The 24,808-nt window shown below is 28.0% G+C and overlaps 1 protein-coding gene across 1 annotated transcript; it reads right to left on the bottom strand.

The window, feature by feature from the left end:
- Positions 1-2: 2 nt before the first annotated feature.
- Positions 3-24,257, bottom strand: LOC100213044 (cathepsin Z). The gene is made up of 4 exons (XM_065792974.1): positions 24,018-24,257; positions 22,097-22,332; positions 7,949-8,149; positions 3-486 (listed from the first exon to the last, which is right to left on the bottom strand). The coding sequence occupies exons 1-4, from the start codon at positions 24,131-24,133 to the stop codon at positions 137-139; spliced, it is 903 nt and encodes a 300-aa protein (XP_065649046.1). The 5' UTR covers positions 24,134-24,257; the 3' UTR covers positions 3-136.
- Between the last annotated feature and the right edge of the window lie 551 nt (positions 24,258-24,808).

Below are 24,808 nucleotides of genomic sequence, written 5' to 3'. Positions count from 1 at the left end.
AATTATTATAAAGTTTTATTTCGTTGAATTGCAGTATTTAAAAAGTATACACACAGTAAAACAAGTATATACACAGTTTGTTGCATAACATTAAACAACTAAATTACTAATTAAAATTAAAAACAAACTTCGCTACTTATACTTTCCAATTTTTAGGAATTATCGGAACAGCAAAAGCACAATTATTTTCTATGCCAAGGTTGTACATACCGCCTTTACCACCTTCGTAAAGAGAAGTAACTATACGAAACCAGCCATTTTCTCCCCAAGGTTGACCCCATGAGTTCCTGCCAACCCAAAACTCAACACCATTTTCATCAACACCCCAACCATGAACTGAAATAATGTGATTTTCAGACGGATCGGCATACTCTGTGTAAACGCCACCAGTGTATTTATCAAAACTAGGAGTAGCCATTATTCCACATGCGATAGGTCCGCGTTTATAAATTTCAGCCATCATATTTTCTCGCCCATTGACCTCCCCTAAATTAATAGAAAATTAAAACCAAATCAATCATATTCTATATTATAATTTATTTGAATGAAACTTTAAAATGTTAAAAAACTTGGTTTAACAGGTCTTCATATGTTAAAGGTAAAAATAAAAGTGAACTATTTAAAAAAATTATAATTAATGACAAAAACAGTTTTAACTTGATATAACCATAAGTTACACAGCACAATTAATTTTTTTATTCTACACACAAAAATATATATATATATATATATATATATAAATATAAACACACACACACACACACACACACACACACACACACACACACACACACACACACACACACACACACACACACACACACACATATATATATATAATTAGTAGAAAATCACTTAACAAAATTTTTTTTCATTTAACACTGTTTAATCAATACTCATCAGAAATGCATTTCTGATGAGTCACTATTATATATATATATACATATATATATACACACACATAAATATATATATATATATATATATATATATATATATATATATATATATATATATATATATATACACACTGCAGGCCAAAAGTTTCCAGACACTTGGATTTTGTTTAATTTTTTAATTAAAACTCCCATAATTATTTCAAAAAAATTCAAATATCATATTTATTTTAGAAAAGATACATATAGTTACTATTTAAGAAAAAAAGAAAGACAAAAAATGAAATAAAAAAAAATACTGATGTAAATTCTACATCTTTGCCTAAACAATTCAAATTTGGACTTGTTGGTCCATAGTACTTTTCCCCAGTCTTCTTCTGTCCAATTTTGGTGGTCTATAACCCATTGTAACTTTTTATTTTTATTTCCAATCCGTAGCAACGGTTTCCTGACTGCTAAACGGCCAGAAAGTCCTGCTTGTCTCAGACGTCGTTTCGTAGTGGTTAATGAAATAGATTTTGAATGACTCCTATTAAAACCTAAAGTTATTTCCGGGGCCGTAAGTCTTCGATTTCTTTTACTCATCAATATTATACTATTATCTTCTGCTTTTGTTGTCTTCCGTGGTCTACCAGATCTTTTTTTGTCTTCAAAGATGCCTGTTTCTTTCGTTTGATGGTATCTTTTACAGTACTTCTGGCAAGTTTTAATTTTTTGCAAATTTTACAAAATGAACAACTTTCTATATATATACACATATTAGGGTGTCCCAACCGCCCCCTATATACTAAAAAAGATCTGTTCATATTCTTAAAACTTTCTATTGATATGTATAAATATATATATATATATATATATATATATATATATATATATATATATATATATATATATATATATATATATATATATATATATATATATGTGTTTCAGAGTTATAGAGTTAAGAGATGGTTGTAACCACAACTTTAGTAACCTCCTCATTGTGGCCTTCATGGCCTTGGGGAGGTGAATTTAAATAAATAAATAAACCAACTTTAAAACACAGCTTGCATTCACTTTTATACATGGGGAAAAGTTTCTGATTGGCCTTAGACTCTTAAAAACCATAATATTCAAGAAAAAGTTATGAAAGGTCCTGTAAACCGCCAATTAATCAGCTACCCAAAAAATAGTGATAATCGTTTGTTTAGATTATATTTCTTTGAGAAAACAGGATCTGCTGACTAGAGGCATTTATCATTAAACTTGGTGTTGATCATATTGGCAAATTTGGGAATTAGATTGAGTTGAAAAGAAGTTTTCAAAGTTCAAAAACCGTTGATTGTGTAAAGAAGAAGCAACTTTTGAATGAAATAGGTCGATGGGAAAATGTAAAAAGATAACTTCCATATTCATTATAATGGCATCACATAAACATGGAAATTAAAGGATCTAATAAACTTTATGAAGAAAACAATCAAAGTTTCCTGAAAATAGTTGAACTTATGGCAGAATTTGACTTAATTATGGAATATCATTTTTTCAAAGCAGGGGAAAATCTAAACAAAACACATTACTTAAGCAAAAATATCCAAGAAATTATGCAGTAAGTGGCTCATGGCTGAAAGCCAAATACTACTCCATTATTGTGGATTGCACATCAGATACTAGTCATCAGGTCAACAGTTAACTCTTGTTTTTCGAAATCTAGAAAAGCGTAACAACTCAGTCGTGGTCGACATTTGAGAGTGATTCTTAAATTTATTAAATATTATTTTTTTGTTATAAATTAAGAAATGTATATAAACAAAATTTAATTTTATAGGTCATGGGTTGGAGCAAAAACCTGTGGTTTCATTGAATGAAAATAAACTTCCACTTAAAGATATGAGAGGTCAGGCACACGACAATGGTGCAAATATAAGAAGCAAAAGCAAGGGTTTACAAAAGTATATTTTAGATAAAAATAAGCGAGCCAAAAGTGAAGTTGCCAAAAGTGATAGTGATGGAACCACTAAAGTATCAGCTACATCGATTGCTGCTAAAATAAATACTTTGGAATTCATATGTGGAATTGCTATTTGGCATGATGTATTGAACGAAACAAACTACACAAATAAAACTAAAAGAGTCAGGAAAAAATTTTTTTTTCAAAGCAAACCAAGTTTCTGTTTTGGATTCCAGATCAAAGTTCAAAAAAACTTTCTTTGATATACTTTTGAGTCATGTCATTAAATCTATGAAGGAACGTTTTGAAGATTTTTTAACAACCATGTCTCCTTTTCAGTTCCCATTTGAAATTCCAAATATTTCAAACATGAGTGAAGATGTATTGAGAGATAATTGTAATTGGTTGGAAGAAATTTTAATTGACATAGACGAAAAGGATATTTCTGGTGAAAAATTAATGACTGAACTTAGTTTGTTGTCACGAAAAACTGATGAAAAAAATCCAGTAGATATTCTAAAACTTGCACATGATCTTGAAGAATATATTGAAGCATATATATTTGCACATGATCTTGAAGAAATATTCCCCAATAATTGTAATGCATTGAGAACCTTGCTAACCAGTCACTGTCTGTCAAGGCAATAGATTTTTTTTTTCAACCTAAAGTTGATCAAAAAACTGTTTATGATAAAGCATCAGTCAAGAAAAACTGAACAGAATTTCGATTATTTCTATTGAGAGCAAAACAACTAAGTTGTTAAATATGAGGGAGCAGAGATTTGAATTTGCTCAAATGAAAGCCAGAAGAGTGCCCCTTCCAAAACAATAGAAATTGTTTAGTTTAGGTTTCTATAAAGTTTAAAATTTTTAACACTTTTATTTAAAATTTAAAATTTTGATTACATTTTTATTCTTCATATGTATGAAAAAGTAGTCAATAGTGGATGAATTTAATGACAAATACCAGAAGTTAATATGATTTTAATATTTTTTTTCAATTTGGAACAAGGATTTGTTCTTTAATTAGAGTGACTCTTTGTTTATTGAGATTTAAAGAGGTATTTTTATATTTTCACTTCCAATTTTTTTGTATGAATATAACACTAGGGCTTGAATTAAGCATATCATGATCGCGATTGCTTTTCACACCTTCGCGATTAGTTTTTTCTTGAAAAAAATATTTTCGCAACTTGTTTTTTTTGTTGTTTTTTCATATTAATTTTTTTTTTTCTTATTTAGCTTTTTTTTTTTTTGCTGTTCTTTAAAGTAGTGTTTTTTATAAGTTTTTTTATTTGGGGTCATAAAGTATGTCACGCTAAATTTATCTTTTGAATAGAAGTATGATCTTTGCTCTCTTGCACGGAGATTTTATTCATAATAAAGCGCTTTTGACTTTAATTACTTTAAATCTATGTGTGGAAGCCAATTTTAAAGTTCTATTTAGCTTGATTTTCTGAATGAACAAAGTACATCACTGGAAATTTACCTAAATCTAAACTAAATCAAAACAACCAGTTAAGTGACTGCAATAACTTACAGTTATTTGACTATCAAATTTACTTAATACACTCAAAGACTCATAAAAATTTGCCATATAATTGTTTTTACTTATATCTTATATGTTGTTAACATATAATAAAAGCTTTTAACTAAAAATTATTTTAACAAGAAATCTCGAATAAAATATAAAAAACGCAATACCATTTTTTAATATTTTATTTAAAGTGATATCAAGATCAAATATTTTCTATAAATACGCAAGTTAAACATATAAATTAGTTAATTATATTTTGTTTCTCTAAAATAGTTTTTATATTAAAAATATAAACTATATATTTAAAATAGTTTTAAATATATAGTTTTTATTTTTAATATAAAAGTATAAAGTTTATAAAATGCTGTGGGGCAATTTTTCCCGATCAATACTATGAAGATGAAAATTTCATTCATGTAAGCCAATTGTTGTTCTCTGGCCTTTTTTAAAGGTTAATGAAGAACTAGGGTGATAATTTTTTTTTGCACACACTAAGCAATGCTCACGAGCCAGCTCTGCTCACATGTTTAAATCTATTTTAAATGTTTCAACTAATAAAAAACATTAAAACAATTTATGTGACTTAATACATGGATAAAGTATATTTTTGTTAAACAGTCATTGATTAGAAATATTTTTTTTAAGTAACTCATCATACTCAGCAATATAAACCACATGACATATCACACAAAATATTTGGATAAAAATTAAATTCTGAAAAAACCCTTGCAATTTTCAGAAAGTAAATAAAATTTTTTTTATAAGATAATAATTTATAATATATATATATATATATATATATATATATATATATATATATATATATATATATATATATATATATATATATATATATATCATGCGGTAGTGGTGTTGTGGTAAAGTGCTCGCTTTATAAACGAGAGTTCGATCCCCACCACGTCCCTGGTAGTACTGCACTCAACTTGTTTCTCCGCGCAGCGGCCTTGTTTGTCAAGGTTCATGTTTCGCAGTTATAGAGTTGAGAGAGGGTTATAACCACAATTAAGTAGGTTCCTCATCTGTAGTGGCCTTTTTGGCCTTGGGGAGGCAAAATAACAAAAAATATATGTATATATATATACATAAATATATATATAAAAATTAGTAAAAAACACTTATCTAACTTTTTTCTTTAACTTGAAGTTTCACCATTGCAGGATCATCAGGAAGAGTTACCAAATCTCAAAAAAAATTCAATTTATATAAAAAATATTTTACAGGAAGTTATAAATTATTATAAAAAATATTTTAATTACTATATTTTTTTGGTTAATGGGAAGTTACAGAGAGTAATTATTAAATAAATTTCTTTGGAATGGGGATAGTTTAATTTGGTCATTTGTTTTTATAATTGTTTAAGAGGTATTTATTTTCGTGCCTACATTTAGAAATTAATTCAGATTTTTTGTTTAATAAATTTTCCTGATTTAAATGAGTAATTATTTCAAATTTTTCTTGCAAACATAGCATACATTTTTTGGAATGTTATTATTATAGGCAGGGGCAGATTTTAGAATAGACCATTGTAAATTAAAATTTTTATTTTTTTTATTTAAATCCCAAATATATTTCGACAGCATAGTCTCTTTTGAATATTTTTTGTGTTTAAACAATTGTTTGTGGTTGGCATAACGTTTTTTCCATTCCCCCTCGGTTAAGCCAATATATTGTTTATCAGGGTTATTTTGTGAGGAAACAATGCACTTGTAAATTACATTTTTCGAAAGACATTTTCCATTTAGAGGGCAATCTATTTTTTGTTTACAATTACAATAATCAGTGTTTTTTTCTTTTATATGTTCATTTTTATTAATTAACGCATAGTTGTGGCCTTTTATAATTCTTTCTAAATTTTTTGTACAACTATAACTGACTTTAATGGTATTTCTGTTAAAAATCTTATGTAATTTATTAGAGGGAGGAAAATGTTTGTCTACTAATTTTAGAAAAATTTTACCTATATTTGTTGAAACATTTTTGCTGTACGGGGGATTGCACAGGGGGTTTTACCACTTGCTGTACGGGGGGTTGAACCAAATTATGTTTCTATTTCTATTACACTTTTTTGCAATTTTCTCTAAACTCCCTAAACGCGTTTATGAAGATGCCCTTAAAAAAAGTGGCTTTCAAAATTTCGAGCTAATTATTGAAAAGAAAATTGCAAAAAAGCTTAATAGAAATAGAAACATAATTTGGTTCAACCCCCGTACAGCAAAAATGTTTCAACAAATATAGGTAAAATTTTTCTAAAATTAGTAGACAAACATTTTCCTCCCTCTAATAAATTACATAAGATTTTTAACAGAAATACCATTAAAGTCAGTTATAGTTGTACAAAAAATTTAGAAAGAATTATAAAAGGCCACAACTATGCGTTAATTAATAAAAATGAACATATAAAAGAAAAAAACACTGATTATTGTAATTGTAAACAAAAAATAGATTGCCCTCTAAATGGAAAATGTCTTTCGAAAAATGTAATTTACAAGTGCATTGTTTCCTCACAAAATAACCCTGATAAACAATATATTGGCTTAACCGAGGGGGAATGGAAAAAACGTTATGCCAACCACAAACAATTGTTTAAACACAAAAAATATTCAAAAGAGACTATGCTGTCGAAATATATTTGGGATTTAAATAAAAAAAATAAAAATTTTAATTTACAATGGTCTATTCTAAAATCTGCCCCTGCCTATAATAATAACATTCCAAAAAATGTATGCTATGTTTGCAAGAAAAATTTGAAATAATTACTCATTTAAATCAGGAAAATTTATTAAACAAAAAATCTGAATTAATTTCTAAATGTAGGCACGAAAATAAATACCTCTTAAACAATTATAAAAACAAATGACCAAATTAAACTATCCCCATTCCAAAGAAATTTATTTAATAATTACTCTCTGTAACTTCCCATTAACCAAAAAAATATAGTAATTAAAATATTTTTTATAATAATTTATAACTTCCTGTAAAATATTTTTTATATAAATTGAATTTTTTTTGAGATTTGGTAACTCTTCCTGATGATCCAGCAATGGGAAACTTCAAGTTGAAGAAAAAAGTTAGATAAGTGTTTTTTACTAATTTATTATTGCTCTGTTCTTTAAGAACATTGAGCACTCTATTTGTAAAATACACTAACATAATTTATATATATATATATATATATATATATATATATATATATATATATATATATATATATATATATATATATATATATATATATATATATATATATATATATATATGTATGTATATATAGATTTTAGAAATTTTAATTCATTAGAAATTTTTAGAAATAAATATTTTAATTAGCATAATTGTTTAAACTCTTTGAAAAAATCTCATATAAAATAATAACTTTATGGAACTTTGATATTTCAAAATATCAAAGGGCGGAAACATTTTAGCTCCAGCTCAGCTCCATGTAAAATCACCAGCTTGGGATAGCTCCAGCTAAGGAGCCGCTCTAAAGCCCTGTTTTTAAATATCTCTTAAATTATCGGCAATAATCATTAGCTTATCTTCCATAAAACAACCATTAAAAAAAATTACCATATTCAGAAACCATAAATCTTGTATAGTTATTTACAACGTAACATTCACCAAATGTCGAACAAGTACCACACTGATTAAATAAGTTACACTCTTGGTCAATGGCTTGATAGTTATTACACGTTTCATCTGGAATTCCATGATCGTATGCATACTTGTAAACAGCTATCATTCCACCACCATGACAAGTTCCAGCATTTGCTGAAAAAAAAAAAAATTCAATTTTGAATATTTAATACTTGAATAACAAACAGCATGTATCAAATGCACAACAACAGTTACTATGCAGCAGTAAAATGTTAATTTAAGGAGTTCATTGAGGTTCATTTAAATATTGCATAAATGGTTTGTATATTGCATATACAGCTTGTAAACCTTTTCTAAATTGCTTAATGCTATTAATTTGTTTGAAATATTTTTGAAAAAATTTACATCATTTACAGAATTTTTCTTTATCGAAAATCATAAATAAAACATAGAAATATTATATATCATTCCAATGATAAGTTTTACTAAAAACAACCATTATTTATATCAGAAAACCTTGTGCTGTAGATTTTTTTCACATTTGGAGTAACTTAGGTTATTTATATTAAGCTTAAATCTTGACAAATATATAGAGATAAATACTCAAGAGATAAATAATGAAAATAAACAACACCCCCTGATTTTTCAAACTTTTAGCGAATCAGTATTCAAACTAACTCCAAACTTTAACCAATGGTAGAAAATAAATATAAAATAAAGAATACATCGTTTAAAGATTTATTAATCAATTTTTAGATGAAAATAAGTTAGAAAATTATATTTCAATATCAAGTCCTACTCTATTGCATACATTATCAACCAGCAAAACTTTAACTTTTTAAATCACAAGCATTTTAAGAGAAATTGTACATAATTTCCTTGCCTTTTAAGTTTTTAACAGCTTCCCAACAAATTTTCATGCTTTTCAAACTAAACTTTGAAGCAAATCTTTAAATATGTAAATATAAATAATGTAAAATAAAAAATAAAAATATGTAAAAATAAATAATGCGAGCTTATGATTGGTAGAAAGAATGTTGACTTAAAAACATCATAATGCTTTAAGTAAAATAAAATTGTTTTTGTTTACAATTTAGAAAAACTAAGTTTTAGAAGTAAAATTATATAAAAAGTATAAAAATAATCATAAAATGGATCTAAAACACCCACTAAAAATAAAGTAAAAGTTTACGAAAGAAAGTTACAATTACAAACAGCTAATAAGTGGAAAGATTCAACGCTTACAAAATATAATACTAACGATTGACTTGAAATAGAGTGTTCATGGAATAGTCACTGAGCTAAAATGCAGAGTATGCCAAGAATATGCTTCTCAAATTCAGATTTTAAAAGGGTACAGGCCAGAATGGAGTGTTGGAAAATGATGCAGTTAATTTCTACACAGATCTGCAATCATACATGCAGAAGGAATGTTGCACTAAAAACTTTTGAAATATTTATGAAAACAAGAGGTATGAGAGGTATGAGTTTGTGCGATAGAATTGAAAAACAAAATGAGTTGCAGCAGGAAATGCGGCAAACAGACATTTTATCCGGTATTCAAACCATACATAGTAAGGATCTTGATTTGACAAAAAGAAAAATTAGAAGTTGCTTACTTTATAGTAAAAGAAGAACTGCCAATTAATCTATATCCGAAAATAATTCAATTACAAGAGAAACATGGTGTAGTCTTTGGTCAAGTTTACAAGAACGCAAATACTTGTGGAAAATTCATTGACTACATTGCTGAGTTTGGCGAAAGGTCTTAAAAAAAACAACTGAATAATTGAAGCTTTATCACTATTCTAATTGATGGTTTTAACGATGTTTCAATTATGGAAAAAAAAAGACCATATTCGTTGTCACCTTTAATCCAATCCCAACAGGAAAATTGGAACTATCTGTTAAATGTGACTTTCTTTCACTTTCATATGTTGAATATGGAACATTGCACAGAGTTTTTAACATGATAAAAGAATCACTTGAGAATATAGAAGTTGAAAATTGCAATAACAAATTAGTTGGTTTTGGTACTGATGGTGCATCTGTAAATAGAGGAGACAAATCAGGTGTTAAAATGTTGCTCACAGCTGAAATTCCATAGATCACGTTTGGTTGGTGTGTAGCATATCGTCTTGAGTTATCATTAAAAGATAAATTAGTAAAGTCTGAATCATTTAATGACGTTGATTGCATTATTTTAAGAATGCATTATATTTACAAAAAATTGCCTAAAAAGTTAAGGCAGCTCGGTGAACTTGTATCTATTTTAGAAGATAATGAATATAACATTGATGGTTACCGACCTAAGAAAACTTCCGGTATTATTTTGCTTGATTTATTAATATTATATTATTTACCATTTTAGTTATGCATGATGGATCCGCAAATATTCTTAAATTTGTTGACTAAAGTAAAAAATAAAGTGCAAAAGTTTCATTTTTAGGTACATGATGGATTGCACATAAAGTTTGGGCTTTAGAGATGATACTAGACGTATACCGTGTTTATTTAATACATCTGGAAAATATGACGGAAGATTGCGCTTTTACAAATACTGAATGAGCTAAGTTTAAAGTATACCACATGAAGTGAGTTCATTCAAGAATACTGCTTTACAGTGCATTGTTTATCGAAATTTTAGCACCGGTAAAGATGTTGTCAAAATCTTTTTAAAGTGATGAGATTGATGTATTAGCTTTATCAGGGTTTATTCAACAAGCTAAAAACCAATTAAATCATATTCAAAAGTCAAAATTTACCAATTTGCTAACAGTAAAACATTTCCTTGTCAAAGTGACCGAAAAGGCTGGAAAGTTTTATTTCCAGGGTGTCGCAATTAACAATATTGTTAATGCTAAACAATTAGTAAAAAATTCAAAGTCTATTCTTGTTGAGTTAGTAACGAATTTAGTCAAAGAACGTTAAGAAACATGTGATAATATCCCTGATATGTATAGTACAAAAATTTTAAATACAGAAGGCTGGTGTCAAAGTATTGAAAACGATGCATTCTTGGATAAAAGGAATAGAAAAAGCTTATGACTTCTACAAAACACCGTAGCAACATGCTGGTTTCATCAAGAGCATAAATGAAGTTTTGGACGCTTGGCATAGCTTAGTAAATTACACTAAGTAGTACTTAATACCACATAATACCGGTTACCACAAGATATGGCAGCAAATATTCTCCAGCTCAATAAAAAATGAAAGATTCTAATGAAAGTTCTACTTCTCGTCAAACTACTATTTACTTTGCCTGTATCTAATGCAAAAGTTAAATGCTTTTTTTCAATAATGAATAGATGGAAAACGGACACACGCAATTCTCTGAAAAAGAAACATTTGCAAAATATAAATTTGAGTAAGTTTACAAGGAAAAGAATTTAATGTATTTGATTTAAGTCCTGCTATAAAGTTATGGGCGAATGATGTAGTGCGAAGGACAAAACAATCAGTAAGAAAAAAATTACTCAAAAAGAGTGAAAAAAACTGGTTTAAATACATTATTTGATTTGGATTCGTCATCTGACGAATCAAAAAACTAATAGTTCAAAACCATTTTCAGTATTTGATTGTTTTTTAAATAAATATTCTTGCATTAAAGTTTCAATCAACAAATATTTTCTTAAAGGTTTCTTATATTTCTTGTATTGTTTTTGTAAAAAAAACTATAATTTCTTTTTGATAATCGAAACCGTAAAAGTTCGATCATTAATATTAGAACCGCTTTTTCATTGTGTAGAACACGAGGGAAAGAAACATTTTTGCAACTAAACATTGAATGAATGAGCTTGATACTTTGATATAATTTGGAATTTTTGTCAATTTTAAATAATGTTTTTACTAAACAATCATTTACAATGTTGCGAACAGTTGTTTAGTTTAAAATATAGTTTTAATGAAATGAATGTAAAAAATATACTTTATATTATAAATATAATAAAAATATTTATATTATAAATATAACAAATAAATTTTGTAATATAAATATGAAAAAATATTCATAAATGGACGAGATATTCATAACAAAAATCTTAAAGTTAATGACACAATGCGCTAAAAAAATATCTTAAGGTGATTAGAAAATAAAGCTTTTTTAACGTTTTGAATGAATGACTTTGCATAATGGAATGACGAATCAAAAGTTGACTTGATCAACTTAATTAAATTCTTATTTGTTAATTTTTATGATAAGTTGCGATAAGCTGGACAACATATCACAATTTTTTTTTAAAAGGTTTGTTAAAGTGCCTTTATAACAAAACACTTAAAAAAAATTTATTTAAAAAACTTGTTTGTATTTATGTGACACTTTAAAACAAGGTCCAATATAAAGTTTTATTTTTTCATTATTTTGAAATTTTAAATTAAATGGGAATTCTGCGACCAGTGCTATCAAGCACAAACATAAAAAGTGTGAAGCAAAAATTGCTACACTTATAAAAATTTGATACAAACTAACAAAAAATTTGATCGTCCAGAAAATTATTTGACCGCCTACTTTTCAATTCTTATCATTTCAGACGACCAGTGTTGATCAGCAACTTCTAAATAATTATTTCAAACGCTGGAACCTTCACCAGATTTCTTTGAGAAAAAGTTGTTTTTCTTTCAGATAAAAAAAAGTTTACTTAGGATGGGCCCAATGGCTTTGATTATTATTAGCTCGACTCGCAGCCAATAATACTGAAAGCCATCCAAATTAAACTTTTATTTATCTGATAAGATAACATTGTTCCATTCTTCATCCCAAGACTTTTTTTCTTGTGCCCATACCCATATCCATTTGCCAATGTGTTTTATTGTCAACTAAGGTGCTCCTACACGTTTAGTAAAAATAAGTTTGGAGATTAAATTGATATTTGTCAAAATCTACAAATGGCAACAGGAAATCGAAGCTGCTGTTGAAGATCTCTGAATGAAGATAACCTTTTTCTAAGCTTCTCTTAGAAGACACCTTGTTGCTGTTTTAGTAAGTTTTGGAGGTCTTCCAGGTCTTATAATTGTACCATAACCCTTGGGATCCTTCAAATAATTGGTAATTATGTTTCTTGAATGATTTATCTTGTTGCTTATCTTTTTAATGCTGAATCCTGTCTTCTTAAATGCAATAATTTGACAATCTTCAAATTCAGTCCCTTATTAAATAATTAATTTTGTATATTGATTCATCAAAAAAACAACTTTTTATATTTATGAGTTTTTTAGGTTTTTTATGCAGCCATAATGGATAAATGTAGCATTGAACTTAATGTTGATGTTTTACAAAAGTAAGTCTACAAGTTGTATACAATAAATAAAATAAGAGAGCTTTCTGAAGTTTTGTTTCAAAAATATAGAGCTTCAAAATATGAACCAAACAAATGTTTTTGCTTAAGAAGTTTTCATTTTTTGAAAAATCAGGAAATTTTAATTGATTCTATCTCATAAACATTAAAACCTTAAACTTTGCCTAAATTTTCAGAATTCGGTTTTCTTATTAATGTAAACCAACCTACCAAGTTTCATAAAAATCTGAGATGGTTCATGGTGAAAGCCTAAAATTTTAGTCCATTTAGCACAAAATCTCAACCACAGCAACAGTGATCAGACCTCAGGCCTTGTTTTAAAGCGTTACGCATAGAGCGATTTACATACGCCTTAAGCGAGTTTATGTAAACAGTAAGCGATTTTGGTTAAGTGACTTTTTATCATTTTTTTAACTTTTAAATTATTCAATAAGCCGTAAGATGAAAGAAGTAATTAATTTTTAAAAAATCACATTAACTTTTGAATGACGTTTATGTAAAAATATTTGTTACAAAGTTTGAATGACAACTATGTTTGATATAACCGTTATTTACTAATGAAAAAAACTCAAATAAAATTAAAAGTTTGTTTTTTCGGTTTTCCTTCCTCAACATTTTTTTTAAAACTCTAAATCAAATTTTAAATAAACGGCCGCATCAAAAATTTGCACAAAAAGTTAAACTTTTTTTTTAACGCAAATTAAATCGCAGAGATTATTTTTTAATAGACAATATATACAGCAATATAATTTTAATAATAAAATAATAAACTAATAAACTTTTAATAAAGTAAATAAAAAAACTTTTTTTATTTGTTACTTGCTAATTTTTTATAAATAAACAACCATTTGTAGTTGCAAAGCCACAACTAGAAATTTAAGAAATAACCATTTAAAAATTCAAAAATTTAACATATTTTAATTCATTTATGCAAATGTTGAGAAAAGAAAGAAATTTATTATTATCAAACATTTTTAAAAATGCAATATTAAATTTAATTATTTAATATTAAAAAATAAAAAATAAATAAAATAAACATTCCCTTATAGTAATAACAAAAAAGTTGTTAAACAACATTTATCTCGTTTTGCGGTAATTAATATCATTGCAGTAATTTAAAAAAGTTAATGTCTTTAAAAAATAAAACAATAAAATTTTATGACGTCAAATATTGCGTTAAGTTAATGCATTAAGCATTTTTTATTTAAAACAAGGCCTGAGACATGTTATTAAGTGATTTAAAAGAAATTTGTATAAAAGATGTTAACATGGAACATATAAATAACATATTTAAAAATAAATTAAAATCATTTGGTGAGAACATCAAAATTCAAAACTTTTGATCCAAAATATATTTTTGTCTTATTTTACACAGTGAAATGTAGCAATGCCAATGATGTCTCACTTTTTAACAAGAAACTTATAATAAACTAAGATCTGATTACTAATTTTTTAATGTATATAAATGTTATTTTAATTGTAGTTACAGATTAAGGAAATTCAATTTAGAACTTTGACAATTTTTTTTCTCACCCCTCACAATTAGGATAAATAAGGTAAAAAAATAATGATTTTCTACACAAAATTTTTAATACAAACATAGAAACAAGGTTGGCAAAATATTGCCAACTTCAGACACATTTAGGTCAGCAGTTAAGTAGCAATGCCAATCCTAACTCTGAGGGATCTATAATTTTTAATTCAACTTAAAATATTTAATTAAAATAAAAATTAAAATATTTAACTAAAATGAACTTAAAAAAGAAAAAGATAAAAACTCAGGCCAGAGGTGAAATACACCTCTTCACAGTTCCGATAATTTGGTGCGCACATATTTAATAGTATGTAATGGTTCCTTATGCCCAGAATTGCATAAGAAAAAGTAAATATGCATATAAATTAAGATCAGTTGTTTACTTAAAATTTTTTTTGTCTTTCCATAAAAAAGACATTGCTTTATAGAATATTATTTTAACCATTTTAAGTCTAAAATCTATACTGTTTATATGTTTGTGTTTTATAATATTTGTAGTTAAAGCAGGGTTGGCAAAAAAACCTAACCCAAAAAAATCCAACCCGAAAAAAAACATAGATATATTTGGGTTTTTTTAAAATATCCCATTTTTCAACTGATTAGTTCAATCTGATTTTAGCTTCAATAAATGCTTCATTATTGCAACTTTTATAACGAAATCAAATTGCAACTTTTATATCGAAATCAAATTGCAACTTTTATATCGAAATACTCTTGCATAGACTGCATTTATATACAAAGTAGTATTTAGAATATAATTTTTAGTTCGAACTCCTTACAGAATAATCCAAAATCAGATCAATCATTTTTTCTAGCATGTTGGTAGTTATTAATTTTTAAACCATATAGCAAGTTAAATATTATTGTAACATGTATTAAAATATTAGGGCAAATTAGTTAGATATTTATAAAGAAAAATGAAATTGTTCTACTAACTAAATTTCAAAGTACAAGGGATTAATAGTTATTTTTTATCTTTCCTCTCCTCTCAAATGCCTATATGTCCGAACAAGCGCTTTAGATCTGTCATTTTACATTGGTATTTGATCTTTATTTTGTAAAGTTTGTGTTAAACTGCAAAATTCAGTACAAGGCCACAAGCATAACACTATATATAAAAAGAGTTACTCTTTTTTCACAGTCTGGAAATGGAAGGTTGTAAGGCAAAAAAAAAATTAATGTACTAGACTGTGGACTTGTCCTTATAAAGTGCATACCACCTTTAAACATTAAATACATATGTTATGTGCATGCAAGTTTGCAACATATTTGCTTTTTGATAAGATAACATATTGAAAACTAGTATGCATTTACCAAAGACAAGGAGAGAGATGAAAATGAACATCAGTACCAAATTAATTAAAAGGTGAAAAAACACAAACAATAGAGATATTTCTTGTGTTATTTAGATTCAGTTGCTTTAAATATAATATATAGAAGCCAATTTTGGGTTGCGCAAACAATTTGTCTTTTTCAGCTTTTCTCTACCCCATATAAACAGCAAGAGTTATGTGGTTTGTGCAGTAAAGTGACTTATCAAGTTTTGTTACATGGTTTTTAAATCTTAAAAACCATGTAACAAAACACCATAAAAGTTGCTACACGTCGAGTTCAGTTTATTATTCTAATAAAATCAAAATTTAGGGTGTAGCTATATAACTATTTGCTAATTCAAAACTTAGGGTATATCTTGTCAGTATAACTATTTGCTTATTCAAAATTTATGGTGTAGCTTGTCTGTATAACTATTTGCTTATTCAAAACTTAGGGTGTAGCTTGTCTATATAACTATTTGCTTATTCAAAATTTAGGATGTAGCTTGTCTATATAACTATTTGCTTAATCAAAAAAAATTTTTATCAAGAATTTGAGTTTTTTGTGTGCTAATTTTAGGAAACTTGCCTTGAAATTACTAAAGAAAGAAAAATAGCAGTTGTAAAAAAAGTCACACTCAAGCAGACCTAATAACAGCTGTAAACAAAGTGAAAAACCATGGATTTAACATAAGGAAGGCTGCTAAAACTTATAACATTCCATAAGGAACACTACATAAAAAAGTAAAACTTGGGGATCAAATTCCGAAAAAGTAGTAGTAGACAAACCAGACTTGATAGTTTAAAAAAAAAAAGCTTACAAACAATTACTTATATGACTGACTGGAGGAGCAAAACTGAGGTGATAAAAGGTCTTCCAGGAAAAAATAAAGAACCTGGAGGTGAAAATATCATAATAGTTCTTAATGAATGGTTCTTAAAAATTAGTAAAAAATATTCTGAATATTTTTTAAATTTAATGCAATTAATTAACATCATTTGTATTTGAACAGTCCCCTTGAGCACCATAAAAATAATGTGGCAGTAGAATAGTGGTAAAACGTTTGGCAATCAAGAGGTTGAGATTCAAACCTACTCTGCGCTATCTGAAATAACCCTGCTCAACCTGTTTCTCCACACAGCTTAAAAATGTCAGTGCTTCTGAGTTAAGGATTGAGGGAGAATACTTTATAAAAATGAGTAGCTCCCCTGACACTGTAGCAATAGGAAGGTGAATATATGAAATAATTACAGTACACATACAATGATAAAAATTTGGCATTTTAATCAGTTTTTAAAAAAGCCATAAACCCAAAAAACCCATTTGGGTTGTATTTTTTTAAAAAACCCAGGGCTTTTCTAACCTTGAATTAAAGGAAAAAAAACAAAAAACAAAATTGTACTGGAGTGTAAAGCTTCTAAATCATATTTAATATTAAGAAATAAAATAAGTTTTTGGGTGAGAAAAATGTACAACATATATCATTTTCACATTCTATACTCTTCAAGAGCTTTTACACTCCACATATAAACTCGTTTTTAAATTTTTTTATTTCATCTTCAAATATATTCTATAACACAAACAATTAAATAGTATAAATTTTAGGCTTAAAATGGTTAAAATAAACTTATAATAAGCGAAATCAATTTCCTTATTATAAAAAAAAAAAATTAATCTTATGTCAAAAACTGTTACTTTCAAGAGTGCTTTCTTAATATATTTGTGTATGTACTTTTTTTCATGCGTCTCTCCGCTCATAAGGAATGAAGATATAATGATAAGATATGTGTGGGCATATAATTATTGGAACTGTGAAGAGGTGCATTTGTTTAAGTATTCACTGTAAAACATTTTATTAATTTTAAATCAGTTATATATATATTTTTTTCAAAATCTTCGCTTCCAACAAGGCTGCAAGCAACCTCTATAGGAGTTGGAAGTTACTAGAAGAGAAAAGATGAAGTTTATAGGACAAGATGACAATTGACAGATGACTTAAAAGATTACAAATTATCTGTCAATTGTCATTTTGCTCTATGAACTTCAAGGATGATCAAGGAAAAAAACGAGATGATTCAAGGATGTTAAAGGAAAAAAACAAGACGAATAAGAGTTTTTTGAGCACTTAGGAATAGTCACAGAAAAAAGATGAGACTTAATTAAATAACAAGTAACACAACAATGAATTTTAGTAAATGGCACAAGAGACGCTCTTTAGAGGAGCGCCCATTATAGTATTTGTAAAAAAGAGAAAGAGAAGCAACACCATGACAATGTGATAATGGTTAGAGGTTGGCTGCAAGAGCAAATCCAACTATGTTAACAATTTGTTTTTGCACCTTGTCTAAAAAGAAAGGGCATTATTGAAAGATTCACTCCAGATATGGCAACAGTATTCCATACAAGGACGGATTTGAGAATTATAGAGATAAAGAATAGAATCTAGAGTAAGAAAGTGTCGAGCATGATAAAGAAATGCAACCTTAGCAGATGCTAATTTTGCAATGGATTTGGTATACGGTTTCCAAGTAAGATCTGAAGTAAGAGTTATTCCTAGAAGATGAAGGGTAGATGACTCATAGAGTGCATTACTGTTCATAAATATAGGAAGATTTAAATTATTGCGATAAAAATTGACCGAAAAAAATAAGGTTTTATCTGAACTAATGTTCACCAGACATTGAGAGCCCCATGCTGTAACAGAAGTGAGATCCTTTTCAAGCTCAAATGCCCCCTCCAAGCAATCAGAGAACGTTGGCTTTTTATCAAGACAAGAATAAATGGCAGTATCATCAGCGAGAAAGGCACCTTAGATGTGAGAATATCTGAAAGATTGTTAATGTAAATTAAAAAGAGTAAAGAGCCAAAGGTAGTGCCTTGAGGAACCCCTGAAGTTACAGGATATGAAGAAGAGTGCTGTCCATCAAGGACAACATTTATACTACGATTGGAAAGGAACAATTCAATAACCTTAAAGATGTTACCTGACATATTGTAAGAAGAAAGCTTATGGAGAAGACCAGCATGCCAAACTTATTTAAAAGCTTTAGAAATGTCAAGAGCGATAGCTTTAGCCTCTCCACCTCTATCTAATGCACAATAAAATCTATCAGTTATTACTGTTAGCAGATCAGCTGTAGAACGAAAAGATGGAAATCCATATTGATGATCAGAAAGTGAGTTTTTATTAACTAAAGATTCAAAAAACTTACTTATGATAGTAAGAAGACTAATGGGACCATAGTTAGATGAGTCAGATCGCTCTCCAGAATTTTTGAAAATAAGGATACTAGATGCAGCTTTCCAACAGGTTGGAAAACAAGACTCTGATAAGCACTTGTTAAATAGTTTTGAAAGTATAGACAACAGCCCTGGAGAACACTTCTGCAAGACTATAACAGGTATGTTGTCCAGACCACAAGTGTAGATGAATCTAAGAAGAAAATGACATATGTCAAGCAATGGATCAACCTGTTTGTGGGCTATATCAGGTAGAACACAACTACTGGAATCAAGAGATGATATCGATGAAAAGTTCTTATCAAACAATTCAGCTTTTTTCTTTAGGTGAAATGATAAAATCTGAACTTTACAAGAGAGATGGAATAATGATTTGCCCTTATTATTAATACTGTTGTAAAGATTCACCAGAAGTCATAAGAGCTTAATATTTGAGACGAAATATGAGATTTCATGACCTGAAAATAGCGGGCTATGGCGTCAGACAAAACCTTTTTGCGAAGGTTTCTAGCAATAGTAAACAGATGTCTGTTTTCTGGAGAATTATTTTGCTGATTAATATGGAAGTTATGGTTTGGATTAAAAATTGCAGCAGCACAATGCGAGGAAAACCATGGAAAAGAGTGAGGCCTGACTTGGAATTGTTGAGAGGGAATAAAAGAAGCACCTAGGGGTGAATGTGGAGAAACTGAGCACTGACTAGGATTAGAAACAAGACATAAATCGAATAGTGAAGGTGAACGATTCGGATTGTCTGGAGAGCGAGTTGGAAAGTTGACTATTTGAGTTAGAGATTGAGAAGGCAAAAGTTGTGGGCCTTAATGCCTGCAGAGTTACTGACACTAGAGCCAAGCCATTCAGTGTGATGAGCATTAAAGTCACTATTAACCAAGATATTGGTTGATGGAAAAAGAGAGAGCGCTTGGTCAATTTGATCAGAAATAACATTGAAAAGAGTGCAGTCTTGAAATGAATGAGAGCGATATAGAACAAAGAGAAAGGCGATAGAATGAAGTGGTGCTAAACAAAAGCACATAAAAGAATAGTTGGTGGATTAAAACCTAGTTTCACTGCAAATGGGTGAACTCTTATGAATGTAAATGCCCAGGCCAACCATGCAAATATTGGAGTCTTTACGAAGTAAAGGAAGATAACCATCAACACTAAGATCACAATTTGAGACAGCTGAACTCAAATTAGTTTCACAAAGAGTAATTAGGTCTGGTTAACTTTACAAGAGATAAGACTCAACAGAAGAAAAGTTACTTTGAAGACCACAAATATTAGTGAATGATAGGTTTAGAGAATTTGGTGGTAACGATGGGTTTTTGTGTATTATAGTTTTTGGTACTTTAGTCATTTTTAAATTTGTTAAAGAACTTGACTTTAAGCATAGATAGAACTCAGTACACCATTTAATAGTCCAAGCAACTGCTTCATTACTATTAATAAACTCTAAGTTGTATGGGCTCCAAATGTGGCCTCGACAATGCACACTGAAAGTACAAACAGGGACACCATCCATGCGCAACATGGCACTGTTAGTGCTCTGATATTTTACAGCTGATTGAATCAGCCTCTCTGAGAGCTTCCACAGAGTTCGGGAAACCTGACTCTTTGAAAACCAGCCGGCCTCAGAACCATAAAACTGAGTTTTAGAGCTGTACCCTCATTATGAGATACTAGAATGAGTTTCCAAGTCATAAAAACACAACCATTAAAGTTGCCTAGAGTTTTTTTAAATGTAAGAATAAAACAATAATTAGGCATTAGTTAAAATTTTTAAGTAAAATTTTCAAGAATTAAATCAACAAATTTGTTTTTCAAAACGCTATAAATTTCACGGTATTTTAACCAAAATAATTTAAAAGTAAGTTTTAATTTTACAACAATAAAATTTGATTTAATATTTTAAACCATAGTAATCATGTAATAGCCAACCAATTTCCAATAAAAAAATGGCCAATTAATAAAAAATGCCAACACAATTATATCTACAATGTAAAATTTTACAATGAAACTATTTTTCAATGTAGCAATGTTGCTACATAGAGAAATAGTTGCAAATTAAAAGATCAATTATAAAAATATAATATATTATTTTTTGTGTTTTTACAAGCTAAAACTCTCAAAATTTATATATGAAACCAAATTAAGTGTTGAGATTGTCTAGAAAATTATTAACTGAGCTAAACCATTTGAATCTGTTAGGTAATTGTACCATTTTAGCTTGATAGAAAAATAACTTATATAGATAAATACTATAGTTGCATTTGAAATATTATTGATGATGACATAATAAAACAGAAACCCGGTTTCAGTATGTGCATCAACTGATAAACTTCTTTCTAAAAAAATATAGAATTATTAGAGCATTATTGACAGAGTCCAGGGGCTATATTTTATTACAAGTCCTTGTATAATTTTCCTCAAAAACTTTTTTTTTAAATTATAAACTAGATATTAAAAAGAAAAATGTAGATTAAAATAATATATTAGAGCATTATTGACAGAGGCCAGGCTGTATTTTATTACAAGTACTTGTATAATTTTCCTCAAAAACTTTTTTTTTTAATTATAAACTAGATATTAAAAAGAAAAATGTAGATTAAAATAATAAAACATTCTAAAACTTGACGAATAAGTTTTTGTAGAGAAGTACAGTAAAAATCTAAAATTTAAATTTTACACAATACTTTTCAACATAAAAGGAGATTGTTAGCCACCTTAATTACCTACCACAGTCAAGAACATTTTGGACAGATAGATAAGCAGATGGCCAAGCTCCTTTTCGCATGATATTTATTCTATCAGCAAGAGCACTAGTTGTTCCATGTGCCCAACAAGAGCCACAATATTGTGGAATATGTTGGTTTCTAGTCGTGCTTGCATAACTTTTTCCATCAATATTGCGCCAATCAAAATTTTTTGGTATATCATTCAAGTTTAATGTTTCATGAGGTCGCGAAGTTAATCTGAATTAATAATCAAAGCTATTACATTAAAATAACTACAATATAAAAAAATCATTCATCTATATTCTAGGGATGTGAGAATATATTTAATTCATTTTTTTTGCTTTGACAAAACGTAGAATTAGGCCAAAACAGGCTGCTTAGCTATTTGTGAACCAAATAAAATAAAACTTTGTATTTATTTAGATAAAATGTCAACCTATATTTTAATATATTTCATGTTAACTTTTATAAATAAATAATAGTGTAATTTTATGTTGTAAAGATATTTTGCAATGCACCACAGGTCATAAAGTAATCAAAGGTATTTTTTAAATTTTAAGGGTATTTTATACTCCCTCTGTTCCGAAATATTGTTCTGATTTGCATTCAACGTTAAGAATTATTAAAAATAAATTATATTTTTAATTAAACACATTTTTTATGTAAAATATAGATGCTTTTCTATAATTCTAAAAACAATTTATTCCGATAATATTATATAATACTATCACACCAATAATTTCTTGAGAAGGATTTTTTTTTTATGAAATATTTTGTTCCAAAATACTGTTCCGATTTGTTAAAAATGAATTATAAACTTAAAAATTTAATAACATTTTATCGTTTTTAGTGGAAAAAAGAAAATAGTAACAGCTTTTAATAAGTTCTTAACTAGCATAAGTAACAGCTTTTTAAAAATTTAAAACCAGTAATAAATTATTTAATAGTGGTTAAAACCATTTAAATACTTTATGCTCATTAGACTTTATTGTTTTTAATTCTGAAGCAAATAAAGTCAGGTGCTTAACTTGTGGCACTTTTATTGAATGTTTCTACTGCAGTAACAATATATTTTTAATTTAGAAACAACTAACATAATTTATGTTACTTTAAAAATTTGCAATTAAGTTTTTGCAAAAAATGAATAAAAGATATACACGTGAACTTAAAAAAAAGCAACCTAGAGTGATTTACGATGAGTTGTTATCCCAAAGTATTAATGGAAAACTAAAAAAAGGCTTAATTAAAAATACTGATGAAAAATTTAGCATTTAGCACTAAAACAATCAATAACCTTAGACATTGAGAACATATAAACGTGTGCTCTAAAAAAAGGGAAGATGTGAACGAAAAAAGAAAAATTATCAACTGAAAGGAAGAATCAGTAAAATCCGTAAAAACCTCATATTGAAAAGAATTGACTAATCCACCGAGGAAACTTACCTATATCTCTTTTTGTCAAACAAAGTATTCTATGAAAACCCCTCAAATATAATTACATCTATATATAATTTAGATTTTTGATTTAGTTTATTATAATTTCATATATCAGCATGTGTAAATAAATAAATATACAAAAATAAAATAGATTTATTGTAGTATATAGCTACGCAATAGTGTGTGTATAAACATACACATAGGCCAGGGCGTAACATTTTAGGGGGTGGGGGCGGCATCCCTATATTATATATGCAACTCACATTCCTATATTATATAGGCAAAATTTTCTCACATCCTTACATTATATATATTCAATTTAAAAAAGATTTTCTAATTCAAAACTGTAAGTAACAAATAGAAAAAACTTTGTTATTGCTTAGTGTTATACTTGAAAAAATATTAAAAATAAAAAATAAGCATTAATAAACTTTGATATTCATTTAGGTTTCTCGTAAAAAAAAACAATAATTAACTCCGCTTACATTACTTCTTTAATTCCTTTATCAAAAATTGGTTTGTAACATGGTTCATCGCCTACATGAAGCATGCAGACAGAACTTTGAAATAACGCAAAACTAAAAATTGTAAAGCCAATCATGACAATTTTGTTTTATTATTTAAGCCTTCTAGCACAGATGAATTTTTATTATGATGTATAATTCCATAAGATCTATAACGAAACAAAAATCAACAACATGATTATCATGTGATATTACACAAATTACATAAATTTTGTTTGTTTATTTCCGATAAAGCGCGAAATATAAAAAAATGACGCGTGCATCATATTATTTTCCCCATATTTGTGTTACAGAAAAGAAGAGTGGCAGTTGCACGCAGTTTCAGATCTATATGGGTAGTGATGATTGAAAAGTAAATTAATATTTTATTATTTTATCAGTGGTGTACACTGGATTTTCAGATATTTGAGTTTTGACACTTACAGGCATTGTGCAAACTCCAAACTTTTGTATGTTTATGCTTATATCAAGAAAGAATGTTTTGAAAAGAATTAGGGTGATTGGAGTTTGGGAACAAAAAACCCCTAATTTTTGGGCCCACCCAGCTCTTAACGCGGGAGCAACGAGTTAATAAAATATTTATTAACTCGTTATATTATATGATATATATATATATTTTTTTTTCAATTTTTTTTTAGGTGCCCCAAGAAGTCCTAACGGTTTTGTCACAGAGCACCGCGGAAGTGCATTTAACCAGGAAGTTCACGCCTCCGTCCTTACCGTGACGCAAAAATTTGTCCAGAGCTCGTTTC

Source organism: Hydra vulgaris, chromosome 03 (assembly GCF_038396675.1).
Source record: "Hydra vulgaris chromosome 03, alternate assembly HydraT2T_AEP".
Lineage (NCBI taxonomy): Eukaryota > Metazoa > Cnidaria > Hydrozoa > Anthoathecata > Hydridae > Hydra > Hydra vulgaris.
Note: the sequence above shows the minus strand (reverse complement) of the source record. Positions and strands in the feature narration are given on the sequence as shown.